Source organism: Tyto alba, unplaced genomic scaffold, assembly GCF_018691265.1.
Source record: "Tyto alba isolate M040663 unplaced genomic scaffold, T.alba_DEE_v4.0 Super-Scaffold_2, whole genome shotgun sequence".
Classification (NCBI taxonomy): domain Eukaryota; kingdom Metazoa; phylum Chordata; class Aves; order Strigiformes; family Tytonidae; genus Tyto; species Tyto alba.
This window is the reverse complement of record NW_024881282.1, coordinates 65,049,407-65,073,883: the sequence shown is the minus strand read 5'-3', so window position 1 is coordinate 65,073,883 and position 24,477 is coordinate 65,049,407. Positions and strand designations below refer to the sequence as shown.

Genomic DNA, 24,477 nt, shown 5'->3' with positions numbered 1-24,477 from the left:
TGTTTATTTGTTGCAGTCAAATAATGATCACTGAGATGGGTGGATGGGGGGTGTTGGGATAAAGGCATTCTGCAGTCAAGGCTGGATTGTGATCGTTTCACTTAGTTTCTGCTTTTCGTTTTTGTCCATATTCTTGCTTTCATGCTTTGAATTCATTATGTGCTTTTGTTACAGTAAAACAAAAAGAGGAAAGTTTGTGTTTTTTTTCAGTGCTGACTTAAAACAAGCTTGGGGTTGTTCAAACTACAGACAGTGTTTATTTTAAAGTTGATACGTTTCTGGGGATGGGGAGGGAAGAGCATCAAATAATTCTGTTTACAGACATTGAAATAAAATTAGTTTATCTGTCCTGTCAGATGCTTTTTGCCTTTTTGTAAGACAGTTAAACACTAGCTTTTCACTGAAAGGAGATGTGGATATAATATATGTGGCTACAAATATAATGGATATATTATGTCCATAATATGCTATGAAATTTCCCTTGTAGTACAATCTTAGCATTCAACATAATATAGAAAAATAATAGAACTATGTCTATACTTGTGTTTGGTTTTTCCTGTTTATTCCTCTGCTGACTGTTTTCTTGGAAACTTTAAGCAGTAGAGCACAACGACTGTGTCTTTGGCAAAGACAATCTGGACACAAATCACTGAACTTACAGATACTGAGTTAAGTGAAGGCAAAAGGTTGGTTGTGTGATATCAATTTTTCCTCCCTAGCATAGCCCATGAAAGCTATGTGGAGATTTTGGTGATCTTCTCCAAATGATTTGCATTTTCTGACTTCTAATAACACTGTTTTTTCAAATAATTTCTAAAGATAACATTTTTGTTGGCTTTCAAAATCATGGCATAGGACTGCAGTGTGTTAGAGATATTGTAGCTTTTGTGATAGGAGTGCGGGGTGGCTACTTGGGTTAGAATGATAGCTTATTACACGTTTTCAAATTCAGCCTTAGTGAAGATGTTCCATCAAGATTCCTGAATGCCAATAGTTTTTCTTTTGTCATATTAAATATAAGTAGTTTTGCAGAAAAATACAAATTCAGAAAGAGATTTTTTTTGTTTTGTTTTTTTTGTTTTGTTTTGTTTTCTATTTGTTTTGTGTGTTTGTTTTTTGTTTTTTGTTTTTTGTTTTTTTTTTTAAATCCAGAAGGGAAGTACTGATTACAGATTGTTATTTGTCTGAATGCCTCATATATTTTTGAAAGTGACTGAAAGCTCTTTTTTACTTATGATGATAAGAACAGAAGTGAGGTAGAGTACTTCAGGTAGTATACTGTTTTTGAACAAAATCTATTTTCAGTTAATTTTAAAAAAATTTTTTTACATGCTTAATCTATTTAAATGTTATAAAACAAATTACTGTGTTTCCAATACATGTGTAGTACTTCATGAGTAAAGATTACAATGTTTGCCAAACCTAATTTGCATAGATACCATGTCAGTGCCGGCAGTGCCAAGTGGCTGTACGTGGTCATTTTTGCTCTGTGCTTCTTGAATCGGGAGTAGGGGGAAAGTCGAGATAGAAGTCTGGGCTGAGCGTGGCGTGGGCCCACCGTGGCTGAGCATCACCATGAGCCAGCTGCAGCTGTGACAAGAGGTGTGGTACAGCCCACGGACAAGGGGTTCTTGAGGGGGAGGTGGTAACCTTTGAGCAGAGCCTGTGTAGGTTGTGTCCTGTTTTGACTTTATGTGGTGGCAAGCTGTTCTCAAGAAGAAACTTGTGTGCTTACATGGTGTTTGCTGTGGTTTTCAGTTTATTCTGAAATAGTCTCAGTTCTAGGGTTGGTGCTTCTCTCAGCATTGACCATCACATGAATCTTCTGGATGCTGCTATGAGTGACAAATGTGTTTATTACATTTCTGTAATGCATAGGTGAAAGTATTAGAATAACCTTCTTTCTGTTCCATTGAATGCAGTTTATACAGTATCCTAAAGGCCAAAATGCTTACATCTTTTCTCTCCAAAGCATAGCTTGCCATGTTATGTTGCCAAATAACAACTTGCGTCTGAAAGTTGCTAGGACTTTGAAGCAATGCAGATGGAGTTGTTGACTTTTACCACAGAGCTTTAGGAAATCAAAGACTACTTAGATACAGCACTGATAAATACTTGTGTCATAGATTGAAGGGTTTAAAGTTGAACAGAATTTGTAGTGGATTTGATGAAATTAAATTAATGTTTTTTCAGAACGCTTGTTTCATGGAGTAACAAATGAAAGCAATACATCAGAAATCCATCTTAAATCTTCCATTTACTGTGAACATTAAGAATATTAGGTATTGAGGACAATCATCATTGATGTTATTGGCTAGAAAATCCATGGGTTTTTTTTACTATTAACTCATCACAAAAGTCCTTACTAATTACAATGATAAACTTTTTTTTTTCCCTAGGTGGCTGTTTTTAATGCAGTAGTGTCATCAGCTGGCTGAAGACTAAACATGAGAATAGCAGGTAAGTACGGTCAGTAAAATCAGACTTTTGTCACTTGTGAAACAAGTGCTATAGACAGCATTAACAAGTTGTAACAGTAAGGTTGTAAAATAAACTTAACTGGTGTAGCAGGCTTTGCTGTTCCATTTAATCGGTGTTTAATGAAACTCATTTTGGAATTTGGGATGGTCTGAGAGCAAGCAGCTGGTTAAAACGCTTCCGCTGATCTGCAGTGACTGGTTAAGGTGCCATAACTGCACAGAAGGTGTCGAGGTTGTAAAAATAAGATCTTTGCCAATGTAACACTACAAGAAAATATTATTGTAGATGTTTCCTTGCAGCAGAATAGCCTGTGTGGCAGTTGAAGAGTTCTGAGTTTCTGGTGCATTGCGCTTTTATCAATAGTTGTAGTGTTATGTTGCAAAGAAGCAACTGTTGGCTCTTCTAGGAGAGAATGATACCTTCTTTTCCAAGAGAGTTGCACATTAAACTTCTTAATGCATGAAATCAGTCCTGATTTTTGTCACTATTTCTAAAGTTGCCTTATTAACCTCAATATATAGCTGGAAGCAACCTGCAAAAAAGTAAATCTGCTAAAGAACTGGAAAATGATGCAATTTTTAGAAGATGGCTATATCATCTGGAAAATTACTTTTCCAAACCTCCGTTTTTCTTCTATCAAACTACTTATGTTGCTAAAACCCACAGACAAAGAAGATAAGGCAGTTTCTGTGAAATGTTTAACCTGTTGCAAGCAGGCTGCTTTTGGTTCAAGTCTAAAGGAGTTTTCTAGGAGATTTCTTACCTTTCCCTCAGAGGGAGTGCTCACCGTTCAGTTGAAAGTCTCAGTATATAGAGTGGAGAGGATGGTTAGTGCTCAGACTGAGTTCTTGTTCATCTCACCTACTGTCTACTTGAAACAACATGCTCTCTCCCAGTGCCACTTGCTAGATGACACATTCCAAAATCTGGTACCATCTTGTCTTTTTAAGCAGTGTTGCTTTGAAAACCTTTTCTCCACTACTTAACATATGTTCAGATCGTCTGTTTTCTCCAGTGCTTACATGTGGTTCACTTCCCTTCAGTGCAATAATCTTTGGAGTTCCAGCATAATATTTTAAAATTAAGCTTGTATCTGTGTTTTCTTACCTAGTATGTATGTACTCACACACACGAAAAGGGAAAATAGGAGAGGAAGACCAAAGCATAAGCAAACAAAAAAGTTGTATCTCTTTCTTCTTCTTTCCTTTCTTTTTCTATCCCCCTGTCTTTTTTTAGCCTTTTGGAAGGATTGATTAACATCTCTTATCCTTCTGAAGGCTGAGTAATCTGACTATTTTAAGGTTTTCTGAACAGCCCGTCACAGCAGCACTCTGACGATCTGCAGGAGTACATAAGTTTGGTTTTTTTCTGAAGGATTTACTTGGCTGGCATTCTGAGAAACAGAAGCGTGCTGTAAGGTTGCTGCTTCTAACAGTTTGACATATTGGGGTGAAACAGAAGGGCAGGATGTTGATCAGGTGCCTCCTCACCTAACTTCTACTCTCAGTCGGTATTTTACAATAAGCTAGGAGTGGAGTATTCTGTAAAAATCTATTGAAAATTATGCTAAAAAATGGTGGGTTTCATAGCAGTACCACATACACTTGAGTTTCCATTTCAGATGTAAATAGATGTAGTTGTGTGCTTCCAGCTCTTTTCCTAGGATGTAGTTTGACCGCTCCGCACTGGAGAAAGTTTGGCTTGTAAAACTTAATATGCTGAAGCCTCAGGTAGCTTTAAAAATGGGAGGGGATGGACACTGCTTTTTATTACTTTTTAAATTAGCTCTTTTGAGTCTTCAAACTCTCTTTCTGAAGGTCAGTAACATAAATTTGTTGAAAAGGAGGTGAGAATGGTTTTGAGTTTGTTGGTGTTTTGGTTTGTTTTATTTTGTTTTGTTTTGTTTTTTGTTTTTTGTTTTTTTTTTTTATGTAATGCTCAGACCTGACTGACCAAAGAAACCAAGCTACAGTATTTGAAAAGATCTCTAATCACTGTTTTGGCCATACATTAAAACAGGTAGTTCAATTTGGGGGGTGGGGGGAAAAAGATGAGTATTTGTGAACGGTAAGGAAACAGATGCAGGTGGCTAACAATAGGGAAGTGGAACAGGGGGAGGTGGGAATTTCCCCTTTGGACAGCAGCCAATTAGGTCAGCCTAGTTCGTTTTGCTAAACTGGATTTAAATGAAAAAGTCTGTGGTTTCTCCCAGCTGCTGAGCTCAGTTGGTGTACTGTGCTGTCAGACAAGTAAGAAGCCGGAGAAAGCTGAGAGCGGCGTATGTATTTGGTATAGTAACCTGGGAGCCTGGCTCAGTTGCAGCTTATGTTATAATGTCCATTTCTTGCAGATTACTTCTGTTTAAGCGAGTCCACAAATGATCATCCTGTTTCTGAGTTCCCCTTAATGTAATCTGATGCAGGTTTCTCACGTCTTTAATTTTGGTAAACTTAATGTTATCATTTGCAGATAATTTTTTGAAACTTTTCTCTGCTTCTGAATAGGTGCTGCGAAGTTGGTAGTAGTCATAGCAATATTTTTATTGACATTTTATGTCATATCTCAAGTATTTGAAATAAAAATGGATGCAAACTTAGGACACATATTTGGTAAGTGATGACTGTGTTTTCTCTGGACATCTATTAATATTTACTTGAGGCATAATCAAGAATAGTGTATTCATTTTGCTTTAAGCTTGACTTAGGTTCTTACACTTAAGAATTCTGTGTTTATTTTTAATATGTGTACTCGTTATTTTTTGATACATATTATATGTCTATAATATATACTGTGTGTATTAAGTTATTTTCTGTATGAAATATTTAACCTACTCTCTTAATCAGTTTGATTTATTTATTTTTTTTTTTTTTTTTTGCCTGCCAAGTATGCATAACTTTGTGTTTTTTGTTTACTGGTATTTACAGTCCTAGTCTGGAGTTGTAAATTAGGTGACTTGAATGATGTTTTTGGAAATCTGCACTCTGCATTTCTGCTGCTTAAGCAATTCAAAATGTATGTTTTAGGTGCGCTTTTTTGCTTGCACAGGTACATTACCGTGTACAATTGAATGTGCAGTAATCAAAACATTTCAGATGTGTCCAGGTTCTGCACAGAAAAGGATTAGCAGCTGAGATGACTTAAAATTCAGTCTGTTTTGAACCAACTTTTCTTTAAAGGGGATTTTCATTACAAAACCCCCCAATTTTAGGTACGTGGGTAGGGTTCATGTTATTTAACTCCATATTGCTACAGTGTGAGCTGACATCTGAACCAGTCACCAGAGGCATCTTTAATAATTGTTGAAGAGACGCGGGTGTTAAGTATTACAGATGTATTGTAGATATATGCAAGATGAGGTCACCTGTGTGTCTGCCTGTCACAAGAAAGGGAGTTATGAATGGTTGGGTTCAAATAGACCTGAGTTGCAGGTTTCCAGTGTTAGTTGGAAGGAGCCCCATCCTGGTGAAGCTGTAGGTAGGGAATTCATTTGACTTTAGTGCCTGCACCTCCACAAATCACTGGTGGTTTTGTCTGTCTGTGGTCCTTTGTGTTAACTGGAGAGTTACAAATTAAGGCAGTGCTTCTAAATGCAGTTCTTGGTCACTTTAATTCTTCTTCCGTGTAAAGGTTAATGCTTTTATTGGAACATAATGTTCAGATGTATTTGATACTTCATTTTAACCAAATTGTTTATATAGGGGTACAGAAAGGTTTTAAATTTATAGGATACCTTATAGCAGATGACACTGTAGTAGTAGCATCTTGTAAGACTTTCTTTTTGCATTTTAGCTAGATCAGCACTGGATGCAGCTGCACGCTGTGAGTATTCATATGCATGTGTTACTGCTGTGACTTGCTTTTGCTAATAACAGACTGTTGAATTTCCATAGTTAAGAAAGCTTTAATTACACTTTAAATGCAATCAGAAACTAATTTTCCCCTTTTCCCGATTTTCCTAAATTTCTGGTAAAGTCTGTTTTTGCCAGCATTTTACTTGTAGTTTTGTCTCATGGCTTTTGATGAGAGTGCTAGAGGAAGCAGCAGGGTAAGAACAAGAAGTAGTATAATGTGGTGCTGCAGGAACTTAGAGTATTTTAAGCTGCTATGAAACTGCAGATGAGATACTGTTTGTTTTTACTTTTTTCTTTGAATTCCTTCAGAAAAGTAACTGATATTTCTCTATTAGCCTACCTGTGGTGGTCTCTTAAATCCTGTTTTATTTCCTTTTGAAAGCTACAAAACCTCCAAGATACAAATGTGGGATCTCTAAAGCTTGTCCTGAAAAGCATTTTGCATTCAAAATGGCAAGTGGAGCAGCAAACGTAGTTGGACCTAAAATCTGTGTAGAAGATAATGTGTAAGTATTTTTACCTGTTGTCTCTAAGTATCTCTTTCAAATGTTGTCTTGGATCACTGCACACAAAATCAGTAGTTTAAATTATTCTTTGTAGGTTGTGTTTTGCCAATGGTTTGACCACATGAAAAAATTATATTGCATTATAACTTAATCGCTGATGAAGCACAGTTAATACTCTGCAGTAAATGCAGAAATGCACTCTATTTTAATACATGCAAGATATCTTACACTTTATTTCAGGTTTACAGACTTAAAGATTAGTTAGACTTTGTCAAGTTGGAGGCAAGTTTGCCTCCAAGTAACTTGTTCTAATAGTGATTCAGTGAACGACTGTATTTTAAATAACTCTTGATACCTATAACTGAATGTCATTAGCTAAAACTGTGCTGTGAAATTGTCTTTTTCAAGTCATCTTTTAAACTATTTTCATAGTACCGATTCTAGAACATATTTTTCACTTCTTTAAAGGACAAGTTCAAAAGGGAAAAGTAGTGTTTAAATGATCAGTAGTTATTTAATTGTGCTGATAGTAACTAAAGTAAATAAATTTAAAATTGTGAAACGGGGAAAGGAAGCGTTTGAAACACAGTTTGGGTTTAAGTCCTGTATTTCTAATAACAGTATTTTTAACACAATATTATCAGTAATGCTGTGCATTGAGTATTTAACTGAATACCTTTTAGTAATCCCCATAATGGGAATATTAATATTTGTATTTAGAATCTTTGTTTCTTTGCTTTTAGCTTGTTCCTGCTCATTGCCACCCAGTGTGCAGCTTTGTATAACGTAATCTATCCACTCAATTTTGCATGTCATATGTTAGAAAGGACATGATGATAGTGTTGTCAGATTTTTTTAAGTATCAGTCACACTTAGAAGCTTTTGCCTTCTATTTGCATTTAAACTACTCCAGTTTAGCTGTTTCTCAGCCAAGGCTATGTTAATACAAAGTGGTTCAGATAGCACATACAGCAGTTAGTGCTAATGAATTCTAGAGCAAATGACAACTTCACTGTGAACAATGTAACCCCATGTAATATAGTAAATAGGATGATTAAGCTGTAAGAGAATAAAAAGTATTGGTTTACATTTTCTATCACTTCCACTCTCAACAGTATTTCTAAGATTAGTTTTACTATCTTAGAGAAGGCTCTATTTTTAGCACTACCAGCAATTAAGATATAGCGAAGTTGAAATGGGGGCATTTTTCCCTGGCAACTAAACACGTGCAGCTTTTTCGCTTTGTGTTATTAGTAGAAACACAAAGCACCATTCAAATTTCAAGCCGTTCCTCTGTGCGGCTGACTTAGCACAGAATTGCTCGCTTGTGTAGGAGTGCGTTTGCAGCGGAGCACCATGGAGTAGTTGGGGAGCACATGCAAAGTGAGCATGAGCTCACCGTTTGCACGTTCTAACCAAAAGCTGCTGGGTTCTGCTTTCCATTATTATCATTGATTCACTTCGTGACTTTGTACAGTCTTATCTAATCTCTGCATGGTATTTTTGTTGGTGTTGCAAAACTTTCGACCTTCTTACTTTGGTTGCTAGGAAGCTGTGGCAGTGCAAGTAATGTTTTAACTTCAGGATTGTAGGGCTTGTTTGTTGTTGTTTGGTTTTATTTTTTTAAAATGTCTCATTGGTTAACTAAGAAGAGATTGTTGTTCGTGTCCAAAAAAAAAAAACCCAACATCCTCTACTGGATATTTCACTGAAGAAAATAATAAAAAGAAGGTGGTTGCAGGCAAGAAATCCTGAATTCTTTTAATACTAAAGTGTACCTTAGTGCACAGCTGTTGGAGTTGTAAAGTCCAATTTCCTTTTGCAAAAATCTTTCTAATGTCCTCCTGAGGAGGACTTGTCTATTTAAATATCTGTCAGAAAATTTGATTAATTTTATATTATCTCCTGCTTTGGTCATAAGATGTTTGATTTCTCTTCAAAAGTTCCCATAACTTGTTGATTGTAAGTTGTTGAAAGAATTCTAAAACTGGCGAATGGCTGCCCTCCTGTGAGAAAACTGTCACATTACAGCCTGTAGTGTTTGTGACAGTGCACAAGCTATCTCAGGTGCGTAAAGTATTATCTCAGAGATCTGAAAGAACTTGCTTCCTTTTCAGTAGCTCTTTTTTTAGTGATATTTCATGAACTCCTGAGCAATGTGTTTTTCTGATTAATTTGTATTCTTCATACTTCCAAGACAAGGAACCAGGGACAAGTTTTCATAATTTGTCAATGGTTTTTCCACCGTAGGTGTTTTGCTGTGTATGAAACATAAAGATGTCGGTTTATGAGAGTACTAAAGGTGGTTATATAATTCAGAATGCATTTAATTTCTCAGTTTTTCTCTTTAATAATATAGGTTTTTGGTGTGAAGTAGGAATTCTGCTATATAGAAGTTCAGTTAGAGCCTTGTTCTCCTATATTGGAAGAACGTAATACAAATTAGAAAAAAATGTACTGTAGTCATCATCAAAATATTAAATATTGTAGTTGCTACTTCAAGGGCTTTTTAGAAGAAGGGGTGATATTGCTGTCCTGCTTTACCAGCAACTTCTCCATGTGGTTTTACTTCTATTAAGAAGCCAGTTGCACAATTGTGCCACAGTAACCTTATAGCAGAACATCGCACTGCATTCCTTCAATAACTAGTAATTCTTGTATTTGTATTTGCAGAATTTGCTTGTTGTCTGAAATCCATTACAACTTTTGTTATGTATGTGTGGATTTTCAGCATCTAGTCATCCCAGTGTTGGATATTTTTTGACTGCTGTTTATTTATAGAGAATCTTGTAGTTAAAATAAAAGGAAGGTATTAAGCTTTTTGGTAAAGCAAATGTCCACTAAATTTTACATAAGTAAAGGAATGTGTTCAGAACTTCACTGGCTATTTATTTTTCATTTATGTTTTCAGTCTTTATTTGCCATATGTTTTTATTGTTTAGAATGGATGCTCAGACATGACATGAAAATCATGTGATTGTAGAAGAAATGATCCTCCAGTAGTTAAAATACTTCTGGAGTTCCCTACTAGCCAGAACTGAATTCTTAATTTCAGCAGAAGACTTTAAGTCTTCTGTTTCAGAAGTTATTTAATTAGAGTTTTAATTTTAATCAGAATTTTTATCAGATGGTATCATTTAGAGAACTAATAGAAGAATATGGATTCTTTCATCTCTGATTATTAGTTCTTTAAAACCTAAGTCACTGTGCCAAGAGTTACAGTTAACCAGTAGTCTTTCACAGCCTCTCTGAACTGAGTCTGTTCCTGATTGTTGTGTATTAAATTTGACATTCCTCTAAATTTTGTCTTATGCCTTCATCCTGAGTGCAAAAGACGGCATCAGAGAGGAAGATTTTTGTCGTACTTATTTGACTGACCATTTCTTGTTTCTAGCCTTTCACTAGTAAATTGGCATAAGAGAGCTGATGTTGCAGTTGTGTGTGTAAGGACAGGGTCCTTCCGAAACATTGCTTAGCATGAATGTTCAGACATGACCTGAAAATCATATGATCGGCAGAAGAAATGTGGAAAAATGTTTTGAATGTAATAGGATTGTACACATCTGCAGCCCCTTCCTAGAGCAAGCTAGGGAGGTTAAAGAAGTCCTGATAAGGATGGAATTAAAACATCTGGTTTTGCTATTAATGAGATATGTGCGCCTGTGTGCTTCCACTGAGGTGCTTTCTTGAATCACAGATGAAGGCTTCTTCATTATCTTAATTTATGTACTAGTTTTACTCCTGTTTCTCCTTGTGTATGTTAATTCTTCTACTCCTAGCTTCAAAATACTAATGCTGGGATATTTGGGACCTGGAGACAGAAGGGAGATCTTTATTCAGTGTCAGTGAAAAGGGATGAGGAGGTCTGGAAGCTTCCTCTCACTGGAGCGGTGCATCCACCATGGCTCAAGGCAACACAGCATCTTGGCTAATAGTCTTGACGTTGCCATTAGCTCTTCTTTACAGCTCTGAAGGGCTTTTGTATCACATGCAGCTTTTCTTTTCCAGCTCCTTTGCTGCTCTGAGTTTGATCAAGTAATTGCTGTCATAGATTGCGATGGTTTTGTTGGCATGTGTAACTGTACTCCTAAGATTATATTCAACTTTTACTTAAAGTTCCATCAGTGTGCTAACTGTTTTTCCTGATTTTAGGTTTCCTAATACAGGTACGGGTAACTAACGGCTCTGGCTTTCTTGTTTCTTAGTGTGATGCTGCAATATTGATTTTAAATGCTTCTGTTTAGTTAGCTTTTAAACTTAACATGTTTTTGTTCATTATGTGCTTACAGAAAAGCCTACAATATTGGTTACATGACTGTGCTAAGCTCTTCAAATTATTGTTTCAGGTTCTTTAACTGCAAGGAATTTTCTTAAATATGTTAATAGCACTTTATTTTTTGTGACCCTTTTAATACACACGCATACTCTGAAACCAAGATAATTAAGCGATCCAATGAAATGGATACAACTGGGGATATTTGGTCTATTGTTCTCAACTCAGCGGTGCCGTAAGAGCACACAGATAGTTCAAGGAGATTTTGCTTCATTTAAGTACTCGTGAACATGTGGTCTTTCAACTATGTATCTGTTACAATTTGATTGATCCTATTTAAAAATCAGAACTATTTCACATCAGAAGATTGTCCTATTAAAAACAAAATTGTTTATTTTATTTCAGTTTAATGAGTGGAGTTAAAAATAATGTTGGCAGAGGAATAAATGTGGCCTTGGTCAATGGTAAGTGACACTTTAAGTGAGCAGATTGTCTTAATTTTCAAGTTATTTCTGAAATCTAAGGTGAAATACTACAGGATGGTGAAAGGCAAGTGGGAAGAGAAAAGGAAGTATTCAGCATAGTTATACTGAGATAATGTCAGATCTTGGCACTTAGACCTTTTTGTTAGAAAGTAGAAAAACTCAGTGCATTTTTGTTTCTAAAAATGTGCAGTAAAAATAGTAATGTGGAGTGCTGTGGTGACTGTCGGTGATACATCAGATAAATTCTTAATGCACATATAAAATGGAAAAAGACATGAGATGCATGCTACTTCTTTTGACTTTGTGTGTTGCCACCACTAATAAACCTTTGTAGACTCAATTCTTCTGTTGCTCTCTCTTCGATGAAACTTACCGAACCATTCTGTTACTACATGGAAAGACCAGCTCATTATTTCCTAGCTTGAAATCAGTATATTTGATTAGTCTGTATGTATAGATTTTTCTCCTTAAATACATCATGTTATGTAATTGTGTTCAGGATTCCTAACTTTCATTAAAACCAAACAAATTTACCTGTGTGTCTGGATTTAACATCACTACTGGCAGATTTGTCCTTAATGTGTAGGAAGCAATTCCTTGTAACTCTGGGATAGCGCTTTGTCATTTCACTGCAGTATAAATTCATGTTATTTTTGGATCGCGCTCAGGTTTACGTCATCTAAAGCATGATTTGAACAGTACTTGCCTAATCCTATTTGGCCCTCCTAAATAGTCTCAAATATGTTCAAACCCATAATACCTACCTTTGTATTGTATAGCTGCCAGTCTTTCTCCCTGTCTTGCAAACTTTAAATGAATGTATGTATTAAAAAGAAAACTCTACCTTCCATCAAATACTGCCTTAAGACAGCATAGTGGAAAAAAAAAAAAAAAACCAAACCCACAACCTAACGAGATCACTGTATTGTCCACTTCCTTCTATTTGTTCTAGATGTTTAAATCGACTAAAATTTTCCACTCTGTAGCAAAACACGCAGTGTAATTTTTGTATTTTTTACATTCCATGTTGCACTAATGGTAACCTGTAGCTGTACTACCTATTTTTTGAAAGACAACTTAAAAAAAAAAAAAAAAAAAAGGCAAATATACGAAGTGAATTCTCTTAATTGGTTTTAGAGGCAGTGGGCTTTTTGTGTTATTTTATATGCCACTTGAAGCAAAATCAGAAGTTTGCATCTTCTATTTTTTTCGTTTTACCTTTTCCTGCACCTTTCACAAGCTACTATGCTGTTTAAGGAGCAATCTTCATAAAAGGCAAGAGTTACCATAGTAATTGATTTACGTGGTGTCTTCTGCAGCACTTTCTCTGAAAGAGTCATTAAGAGGAGTTGGGCATATTGTCTGTAAAGTAATTTTGGTTGTATTTGTTGATACCAAATATTTCTTTTTCTCCAGGTAAAACAGGAGAACCAGTAGACACTAAATTCTTTGACATGTGGGGAGGAGGTAGGTGCAGTTACGTTAGCTGGTTAGAGAGAAACAACTTAAATGCCTCTTCCTCTCCCCCTTCACTTTCTACAAGCTCCATTTGCTGTGGTGGTTTAAGGTGATAGTGAAGGGAGTGCTTCAGCTCTACCTTTGTAATTGTGCAGAGGGTGCAACTTTAAAGAAACACAAATAGTTGGGGTGGGAGGGAATGGTGTGGTTAATCAAACACACTTGTTCTCCTAAGTAGTTCCCACTAGTGGTTGTCTTTACACAATATGGATGAAACTCTGTAAAATGAGTTCTCTGATGCATTTTATCTTTCTCCCACCTAGTGTCTTTTTTATAAATTTAGAAGTACATTTACGAATACTCTTAAAAGGAATGTCTTTGCAGGAGGGCATTGCAGGTGTTTAAATATGGAATGGTTGCTTGTTATTAGAGAGTTTTGTGTTCTCTCTTTTCAGATGTGGCACCATTTATTGAATTTCTGAAGTCCATCCAGGATGGAACGATAGTGTTAATGGGAACATATGATGATGGTGCAACCAAGTATGTCATTGATTTATATTGTAAATATAGCTTAAACTTTTAAATGCTGTTTTATACTGAAAAAAAAAAATGCCTTCTTTATTAAAAAAAAAAAAAATCAGTTTTGACAATTTTTTTCTTCCAAGATGACAGATTTGAAACTACACTGTCAGTTTTATAATGCTCATGTGATCTGGGGACAACAAGGATCAAATTAAAACTGACCAGATGTAATAGGTCATCTGTGTATTTACATAGAGGACTGTTAGGTGTATACTTTTGTGATCCTAACAACAGGAACAATATATTAGATATTAGACTCTTTAGCAGAAATATCACAAGTGTTTCAAAATCTGAAAAATCTTGAGACTAGTAGCCGACTAATTGCCAATTGCTATATCAATACACATATTTGGGTTTTTTGATGTTCTGAGAAAAGATGTTATGCAGCAAGAAGACAATGTAGGGCATATGGTCAGTCCCACAAACTGCTTACTCATAGCTATGAAGAATATATTTGCATGTTATATTTGCAGTGTACTATTTTAAAACCATACCCTTATCCTCCCTGGTTCCTGAAGACCATGTAGGTTCCTAGCTGCTCCCAAGAATTCTTCCGCACCTCTTTTATTGAATGTATGCTGCTGCCAAGGATATCTGTCTTTTTGGAGATGTGCTGGTTTTCCTATTGTTGATAGCTCATTCTGTCTTACACTAGTAAATTCAGTTATATCCGGACACAAGAGTGTGACTGTGAGAACATACCCAGGTGGAAATTGGTCTGTTCTGTCCAGCACATTTCTGAGTTCAACTCCAAGACAGAGTTTGGTGGTTACAGGGGTGCAGAGGCCGTTCCCAATAGGCCTTGCCTCTGTCCTTCCTTTTGAAGTCTGAGAGGTTACTAGTGTGCACCTCGTACTTTTTGGCCTCCGTGTTTGGACTGTTCCACCGTAAAGCTGTTCAATTTATTAATGTAAACATAGCCTAAGAGGTTTTAGTTTTCTTTAAGCATTATCTTCCAACTTTCCCAACTTTGGTCAGCTTTAATAGATACTAAAAATTACTGTAGAATTTCTGTTGTAATCTACTCCTCACTTAAGTCATCCTGTCCAAAGGATTGCTTTTCGTAGTGAAAATTAAGAGGAGGTTTTTTTTTTTTCTTCCTTTTCCTCCATTGTTTTAATAATATTACATTTTTTGCTAATGTGTTCTGTACATTTTTCTTCTTTTTTGGTTCAAACTGTTATCCACAACTTGTCTGTATTCTTGATAGAAGAGCATGTTTCCTGTGACAAAGTCCTGACTTTGCAGTGCACAATATTTGCAGTAAATAGTTAAGTGTCTGTACATTCACTGCTCTTAGGAGAAGAAAACAATTTAATGTTTCTTTATAACAAGGCTGGATTGCTGTCTGTTGTTCTGTTCACCTGTTAGATTATTTTTCCTTTTGGTCTTTTTCCTCCCTTTTATATTTTAGATAATAAGTACAGTTACTTTGTTTCAGTAATCATGTCAAGCTGATGTTCTTGAAAGCTTGTATGTTACAATATCAGCTAAACAAGAAGGTGAATTTGGCCCATTCATGTTGATAGCCAGAAACTACTGCCTATTACTGATATTAGTTAGCTAAAACCTTACCGCTAGTGGCTGATGGTAATCATAAATGCCAGTTCTTGAAAACGATTAAAATTGTAAAGAACCTACATGTTAAAAGATAAAACATTTTGTTTTGTTTTAATATAAGCTGCCCCAATGCTCTAGCAACTTGGAGTGTGGGTTGTACAAATAACCTTCAAAGTATTTAATCATTTTGTAATTTTAGCTAAAGTGAGTCATAGAGCTCTATCTCAGTAAGTGGTAATAATCAGAAGTTGTGTGTGTTGTTCAGTAATTGGGCAAATACAGTAACCAAAAGGAAGAAATAAAGAGCTGCTATTTTGAGATTTTTGAATGCTAACTTACCATGCTGCAGAATTGTGTTCCCTTCCAGAGTAAAAGTATCCTACCTAGACCTACAGGCACTGAACTGTGCTATGGGGCAGCATTCTGAATTTTGAATTAATAGACCCAAGCAGACAAGAACTTCTTTCGTATATTTAAGTCGTTCTTCTAATCTAAAATAGCTTTTCCTTTATCTAGACCTGAGCTTGAGCCTGCAAACAATGTTTACTTTAAAGGATGACTTTTTTAGTTGCTTGGAGAATTACTAGCATGACTTGAGATGTATGTATAAATTCTCACAGGAGAGGGTTCTTGGCTTTTGTTGGTGTACTGATAGGTTTGTATGCTGGTTCCTTGAGGTTAATATTAAAGAGCAGTGATCGTTAGATCAGGTGATTTCAGAACTAGCCTTATCTGATTTTGAAAGATAGATCTTGCCCAATATTGACTGACTTAAACTATATTTAATCAGATTAAAGCTGAATGGTCCATTGAACAATGAAAGCTCTAAGGGTATGTATTTTATTCACATATTGAACTTCTGTTTTGTTCAAGGCTTAATGAGGAAGCACGGAAACTGATTGCTGAATTAGGAAGCACATCTATTACTAACCTTGGCTTTAGAGACAACTGGGTCTTCTGTGGTGGAAAAGGAATTAAGACTAAAAGTCCGTTTGAACAGGTCTGTGGTTCTGTAACTTACTAGAATTTAACAGCTTACATTAGTAAAGTCGTAGCATGTTTTATAAATACCATGCGCTTGCTCAATATACAATGGGTGTGTATTACAGTAGTGGCACACAGTGATATTTTCAAATTTATTCCTTGACTAGCCTTCTCTTTTTAAATGTATAAAAAAGATTCTTTGGCGATACACAACTAAGAAAAAAATCTTATGTGGCATGTGTCTTAGTATCCCAGTAACTAGATCATTTATCTTTTTAAGGAATACAATTAAACTGAAGAATTAAAAATTTGCTGCCTAACGCTTATATTTTAGATGCACTAACAGTGGTAGACCTCCAGCAGATAAGTGGTAGTTAAGGTGTTAGTACTTCCAGCTGTTCACTTTGCTCTTCTGTCAAAAATTATTGCTGCTATAGCAAAATCTGTGAAATAGATAGCTGTTACAGTTCAACTTGTGTCAGTTTGCCTTTAATTACCAGTAAAGATCACTTTTCACTAGGAGAGTAAGGCAGGCGTGTTCTATTTTCCCAGTATTGTGAGGGAGTGGGAACTGGTGTAGGAGCAATGGTAAACTCTTGGATGCAGTAATGTCTTACCTGACTGCAGGTGGCTGCTTGGTGGAAAAATAAACTCCTAATTTTCAAAAAAGGCAACCATCCAACATTAAATAATGTTCTTTAAAATCTGACTATTCATTTTCAGTGCTTTGTAAATGTAGCACCCTTATTTATTTTTTCCTAGTGGTTCACATTTTAATGCAGTTGGCCTTTTCCTTGCTTGCCTCCCTTCCTAAATAAACATCTATAATAAATTTAAAAAAAATATTTTCCCAGTATGGCTTAACTGTTTTTAGCATACACTTGTCTGAGCAAGTTGCATTGTGTTGAATACTGTGAGATTGTTCTATTTGATACAAAGCACAAGAGGCTAATAGTGATTTTTTTTCTCTTTGTCCATGGCCTGAAAATAAGTAAATATGTGAGTTAAAAACTATTATTGTTATTATTGTTTTTATTAGTGTTGTTATTGTTATTATTTAATAAATAACTAAAAATGAGAATTAAAGAAAAAGGATAAATGACTTCACATTAATGGTAGATTGATGTTTTCTATTTATAGCATATAAAGAACAACAAGGACACAAACAAGTATGAAGGCTGGCCAGAAGTTGTTGAGATGGAAGGCTGTATCCCTCAGAAACAAGACTAAATGAAAACAAAAGGAAAGGATAAAGAATATGGAAGAAAATGCACTTTCTGCTATTATTAGGGAGAGGGCTATGAAGGAGTCTGTACCATAAATAATATTTTTAAAGCATGCAACCATCTTGTCGGTGTGTGCATGAGCACTGACATTTTGAATATTGGGATTATTTATTGCTAACACACATAGAAATCCTTTTTGTAAATATGTCCAAAACAAAATAAACATCAAATCATTTCTATGCAGATTTCTTAAAAGCACAGTAATTAGTTTGCCTGTGGTAAATAATATCTTGTAGATCAACTGGCTAATAAATGGCATATGCGGATAATAAACAGATTCTGACAAATGTTGTACTGTCCTCTTAACGGTGTAATGTTGCTGTGAGTATGTAACCTTTGTGGAATACTGTAGATTTTAGTAATAAGTTAATAAAGAGCTTTAATTTTTTTTATCCTCTGCCTTTTTAATGGCAGCATCACTTTTTATTAAAGCTATTTGGTTATTCTAATACCGGGTGCTCCAGAAATTTATTTTGTAGTCCCTCATCAAAACTGAATAATCAGCAAAGGAAGAATACGTGGTAGTGTAACACAGATATGTCATGAGAAGCACAATAGAAATTATTTTTATGAGGGGAAGAACAAAAGTAAATATATAGTGTATGTGATATTTAAAAGCAGCTTGGAAGGATTTGTACTGACTTGAAAATAATGTTTACTTTGTAGAAGAGACTTGGCATGTTAAGCAGCAGTACGGTGGCTAACTTGTTCAGCTTTTATTGCAATTATCGTACTGCTGCTTAACCATCAATTCTACCTGTGGCTGTACAGCTTTAGTCTCCAGTCACGTAGTAAATATGCATAACGGAATAGCTTTCTCTTTGTTCTAATGTCAGGAATAAGTTTCCCATCACAAAGAGCCAGTTAGAAAGCAGTCCGACTTCTGGTGAGAGTTGTTTCAGGGTACACAATTGTGCAGCTTTACCACCTATGTTACATCTAATGTGAACTGAGGCAATTTGTTCTTACAGCGAGATGTTAGAGCATTGTATCTGGGGTTATGCAGTGTGTGACTTTTAAACTTAGCTGACGATGTTTCCTTCATCTCTTTTTTTTTTTTTTTTTTTTTTGTAAATGGAAAAAAATGGACCAACTTTAAGTGGCCTTATTCTTTAGCTTGTATCAGAGCTGTGAGAAAATGTTGCTTTCTTTGGAAACCTCTGTTTCTTTTAAGTAGGCCCAGCTTGATCTTTTGGTAAAACTAGGTTAGTACAGTATAACTGATAGTATTAGGGGCTGACACAGAATTGAGTATAATCTCTTGGAGTTTTATGTCATGAGTTCTGTTATAATCTTAAAAAATTTCTCGCTAGTACAGTGGGGCAAAAGCCACAGAGGATTTTTCAGGAACCCATAGTGTGAGTTGAACACAGTGGCACTAAAAATACTATTATTGTTGATGTCTTCTGAGACAAATTTAATTCTGTGCACTAAAAATTTCAAGCAATATTGGGAATTGCCTTGTAAGTCAAATAACCTGTGATACCAGAGTAAGGCTGGATTCTGAGTTCTGTATGTTTAACAAGCTTGTTAAATAATGTGGTTTTCCCTCAAGTTTAATGTAGAACAGCAATAAATGCACCTTATACAGTGAAACTGCCTTTGTTATATCTTTCAGATTTTCTTGTGTAGGAGGACATGTCAAAATCATGTATATTTTTTAATCAAACTTCCCTGTTTCTAGCAATTGGAAAAGAACTTCTATTTTATAACATTGGGTTATTGTGGAAAACTAATTATGTATGTCCTGGAATTTTCACAGAAATAAAGTTTTGTTGGTGTATATGCCAGTATTGGTTATACTGCCATCCTGAATAATATAAAAATAACTTGGCAGTTACTTGGCAGGGGCTTAAGAGAAAAAACCATTTGTCTGCATTAATAGTTTCCCTGGACTACTCTTTATTATGGGTTTGAATGCCAATGAATATTTCATCTTTCAGCAAATTAAAAAGTTCATATTTCGTCTACAAAGTTAAATGTTAAGGGCAGACCTCTTTTAGCCCTTGTATCTTTTAAATTTGTCCCCTTTTTTTCCTAGCAGTCTAAATTAAGGGGTTAAAAGTCATAATGTATTTAAAGTTGAACCTGTCACAAAGCTTTTAAACAACAGATTTTAAAGCAATAAAATGTTAGGATTATTTTTGTAACTTCTCAAATAGTTTGGTTCTTGTGATTTTGATGGAAATCTTCCTCTTATTCTCTAACCCCCGTCCTCACAGCTGTAATGTATCATATTAAATAAAGACTCTTAAAATATATAAAACTCATATTGGAGTAGCCATGCAAGTGGGGTCTCCTTGCTTTTGTTCATCATCATCATAGTCTGTTGACTTGCCCCAAGATCTAGTCATGCCGTTTCTCACTTCTGCCTTGAGTGGGCCAGTTACAGCATCCCCCTGTTGAGGTAAATTTTCTGATGCCTACTCTTAAGAAGTGAGACTTTGATTGTCTGTTTTGCATTTGAGTTACCAAGCACAGAGGTTACTTTTCTAGCCTTCCTGGTCTCAGTCAGCTGGTGCTAGGAAGTAGTTGCAATGATGAAGGCATTTTCTACAGGTGGCTTCCCACAGGAGTACCCGTGTGTGCCAAAGCTCCCGGCTGCATGTTTTCCTACACAACGTGCTGGGAACATTTGCAGTGTCTTGCAGACTTGTTGAGAAGAGAGTTGTGAGGGAAGGAAAGAGAAAGATGGCGGGGGATGTCTACCTTAAAAAGTACAGCTGTGAGAAGAGTGGGGGGGAGGACACAAGAAGGTTGTAGCTTCATTTTCAGCAAGGAGCACCCAGGTGGGATTCAAGCCACCTAAAGACAGCTTCATTGTGAACCACAGCTCTCAACTGCTGTACTAGTGTTGCTTTATATGGATACCAGGAGTCAAGAAAGAAGCTGAAGGGGGTCTCTGCCTTGACGTGCCCTCTGTGTCTTTCCTGGAGTCTTTCATGATCAAACTTTTTTTTTTTTTTCCTTTCCCTCTGGAAACAAAAGAGCTTTTTACAGCTTTAGTTTTCCAAGTGATAATTTGGAAAAAGCTTCCCTTTGCTCAGCGTGTTTTGCTTTCTGGATGTCTAGTTCCTTCAAACATTGATGTGACTACTAAACTGTTGATGTATGTGTAATGTCTCTTAAACTGTTTGGACTTTCTGCAATCTGAGTGATTTTCAAGAATGAGTGTATTTAATAAAATGGAGTCCAGGTGGGTAACTTCATGAGGGTAAATAAAGTAATAATACTACTGCCTTAAGTGTTGACTGATTTACCTGTGTAAGGGTGGGAAGGGCTGTAGTCCTCCCCTAAACTGACTTGGGTCATGGCTAAAGTGGATACCAAGCAAGGGACTTCTTACTGATGAAATCCTCTACAGTTTTATGTCTGTAAAGCCAAGTTAAGGGTGTAACCCAGCCTTAGTACAAGGGGCCTGGCTAAGAAAATTGAAAAAGAAACCTGGGAGACTGGGTGGGAGCTTTGAAGCCAAAGCAGAAAGATGTAAGAACAGCCCTTGGCCTGTTTGGTGATACCACAAGGTGTCAGTGGCTCCTGATGCTGCATTAGAACTACGAGGGCCCTGCTTCTTGCCCTCCGAGCAATGTGCCAAAAGGGCAGAAACACATGAGCTCAGTCACCTCCTGCTGCTGCCTCCCTGGAGGTGAAAAACTGAAGAATGGCAAGAGAAGGTGCTCTACTTGAGATGTTTCATTACATATCTGATCATCTTGATGTTAGTTTAAGTCCACTTTTAGTTCTTTCTGCTACTGTAGTCAGCCCTTTCAGCCTTACAACCAACATCCAATGCGTAATTCACAGACTCAGGTTTAACAGGTTCCTCCAATGTCTCTTCCTGTGCTTAATTATCTATCTGGATAGGTTGTCTCATGTACCATCCAAATCTTCTTTGCTTAAAATTAATGATTACTTCTTTGCAAGTTAAAAATTGATGACCCTCCTCTTGATGCCTTTTACGTTCTTCCTGGCCCTATCTTTTCCTTTCTAGAACATGCATTCCTATTCCTTTAATCTTGCATTTATCCTTTTTTAATCTGTATAATCTGTAAATCTGTAATCACCCATTCACTCAAAAAAGGTCTGTTCCTTTCTTAGGGTATTGTCCGTAGCAGGATATAGCTACAACATCACTGACATGAAAAGAGGCACTCCCAGCTGAGGAGGAATCGTGTCTCCTCTTTGAGCTTGATGGATGGTGGTGGAAGGGAGTGCTATCTTCTGTGGAACATAGTCTGCAAATGTTTTTCCCTACCAAATGCTGCAGCAGTCCTCTCTGACTAATTATCTTCCTTGGCCTCGAATATTTCATCATTGTCTTTATCAGTACAGACTCATGTTCCCAGATTTTGGCAGTTGAATCATCCTTCCCATTGGAAAACTTGGTGGATGACGTCTCAATTTATGGCTTTTATATCTTAGCCCTCACAGGTGCATTAAAAGCACTATAACTGCACCTTGTGTATGGCGAGGTAGGGATCAGTATAGACCACTGTAATAGTCCAGCTATGTTGTCTACTGTGTAAAGCACACAGAAATTGCTCCATCCTCCACGTGAAATTTCTGATACCTGAAAGCAGCCCAAAACAGCTGGCTAATTCTTTTCCTCGTGCTAATCTTGCACTACAATGCAAGAGGTTTAGAGTAATTTCTTAGCGTTGCAATTATGGAAGAATCAGCAAATGGAAACAAAACAAAACAAAACACTGAGCCCAACTAACATTTCAATGTAATTTAAGTGGTCAAAATTTTATTATTCCAAATATGGTCTCAGAAGAGAGTATGATACTGCCTGTCTTGCCTTAGTGTTGTTTAGTCCTGAGTGATCAAAAGCAAGGAGGGCTTTTTAAAGAGGTTACGCCATAAAACCACTGATGAATGGAAAAGTGTGCCTGCCCTGAAGCATCAACCCTTCTTACTGTACATGGCTTGCTTGTTTTCCTGAGAGGGCTCCTATGTTAGCACATTGTGAGGGACCATAAAACTTCTACAGGAGGTGGTTGTAGCATTGAATAAACCCAGAAGTTTGGTTCTGCCTAAATCTCTTGCATAGAAATCACTAAAATGGGTTTATATCGTCAGCAGCTTTGTTTGCAGAACTTCTGCCAAATATTCTCCATTCGTGCTGTGCAGGTTTTGGCTTTGCTGGGTTTGTTCTATGTTAAAACCCCAGAGTTTTCAAGGCACACAAAGTGCAAAACCATAGTTGGACAATATTCTGCTGTTGGCAGCACAGTCAGCTCAAGGAGTGGTTATTCCTGGTCACCTCCCTGACTTCTTACTACCATGTCCTTGCTGCAGTTTGCTGCTTCAAACTGAGACAAATCTATTGTCTGGAGTGTTTTTGTGAACCATATCATTAAACTGATCAAGGGGCTGGGGTCAGGGCAGGGGGTAGGGAGCCTGAGCACCCGCTCAGCCAAGCTGGCAGGCACAGCCAGCCTGACATGAGACTGCAGCCTAAACCTCCCACATCAGCAAGTATAAAACTTAACAACTTAGTTCTCTAAGTTTCAGGCAGCTTCTGGTTTGGCTGCTTTTGGCATAATCAGCAGCGACTAGCCAGAATTGTTTTTTAAAAACCCAAAGAGCACATCATAAACTGGCATTGAATAGTATCTTGCTGTTGTGTTCCTCTGCACGTTGATTCTCTTAATGATATATAGGTCCTCTAAAAACTCAGTATGTTTAATGTCAAAATATTATTTAGCACATACTGAGACACAATAGTGTCAAATTAATTTCTTAGATTATGGGGCAGATTGGTCCATGAAAAAGAATGGCACATTGTTTCAGTTGTCAGCTGTTTTTGTGCCACTGACAGGAGACACAATGTACCTTTCAGCACAGAGGGTAAATCATCATCCACATAAATAATACTGCAGTCTGTTTTTAACCCCTAGTACAGTGTCAAGATTTTTCTCTAGAAAACATAAATGCTTATGAAATGTGTTTCACTCTGCTCCACAATCAAATACAAATTTTCAGGGCTTTGGGGAAAATGATTATAGAAGTCTTACCGAATCAGAAGTTTCAGCATTTTAATTAAGGCATCTTGATACACACATAACTTGATTAAAAAAAAAAAAAAAAAAAAGAAAAATACAAAAAAAAAGTATGGCAAGCTGATGATTCTTGAAGTATTAACAAGGAAAATGTGCAGCTCATTTAAGATTACATTGTATAGTTATAAACAGCACAGCTGAGAGGAAAATTAAATGGACAAATCCTGAGAGAGGCTCTGGTCTTTTAGCCTGTGACAAGCTGTACTTCCTGTGCTTGCAGGCTCGGTTTCACAAGGTATGTGGCACTACCCTGTAATGAATCTCTCTTTCTCCAGTTCAATCAGTGCATCTAAACCCCATGTGTGCGTCTGCCTTCACTCTCTCAGACACTTTATTTGTTACACCTCTTTGCTGTGCAGACGAAGTGATAGCCCCCCTCCACCGAAGGCCATCCATCCGTTTACAGTCAGCCCCGACATCCAAATGCCAGCCTCGGCCAGAGGGATGACCGGTCAGTGGTGTCTGCCAGCTGTGAAATGAGTTGCACTCTCGTGTTCCTATCTGCCACCATACATCCAGCCCTGCAGAGCTGACACAAGTGGCTAGAGAGGATTAATTCCCATTTCATTCTCCACTGAGTAAACCATTAGTTATTTAACAGAATTACCTGTGGAATTCCACAGTTGTCGATTCAGTGTAGCAGCAGACTCTGGAAGAGGCACCAGGATTTTAGCACTAATTATCTGCAGCATTAACTTGGAGTTTACAGGCATCATTCGCTTCAGGATGGATTTGTTATTTTTGTGGAGGGAAAAAGGATATTCGACTTCCAGAGGTACAACCACAGAAGGCCATGATTAGGAAATGCAATTTTAGCCAACCGATTATTTTAGTCTTCACCTGTCCTTTAAAAACTGTACTGGGCTCTGCAGCAGGACTTGCTCAGTAGTCACAACTTGGATGGTTACTGTACAGTCCTAACTGGCAAACCACAGTTTTCAAACTA

The 24,477-nt window shown here is 36.7% G+C and overlaps 1 protein-coding gene across 2 annotated transcripts in view; it reads left to right on the top strand.

Annotated features, from left to right (window-relative positions):
• Positions 1-20,710, top strand: part of FAM3C (FAM3 metabolism regulating signaling molecule C) — a 33,495-nt gene extending 12,785 nt beyond the window's left edge. For both annotated transcript variants that reach the window (XM_042792661.1, XM_033011444.2), the window contains exons 2-10: positions 2,400-2,460; positions 4,986-5,090; positions 6,271-6,300; positions 6,715-6,838; positions 11,517-11,575; positions 13,013-13,063; positions 13,510-13,594; positions 16,070-16,196; positions 17,321-20,710. In XM_042792661.1, the coding sequence (XP_042648595.1) occupies positions 2,448-2,460; positions 4,986-5,090; positions 6,271-6,300; positions 6,715-6,838; positions 11,517-11,575; positions 13,013-13,063; positions 13,510-13,594; positions 16,070-16,196; positions 17,321-17,410 (684 nt within the window). In that variant the 5' untranslated portion in view covers positions 2,400-2,447 and the 3' untranslated portion in view covers positions 17,411-20,710. The remainder of the gene's footprint in view (positions 1-2,399; positions 2,461-4,985; positions 5,091-6,270; positions 6,301-6,714; positions 6,839-11,516; positions 11,576-13,012; positions 13,064-13,509; positions 13,595-16,069; positions 16,197-17,320) is intronic.
• The last annotated feature ends 3,767 nt before the right edge of the window (positions 20,711-24,477 follow it).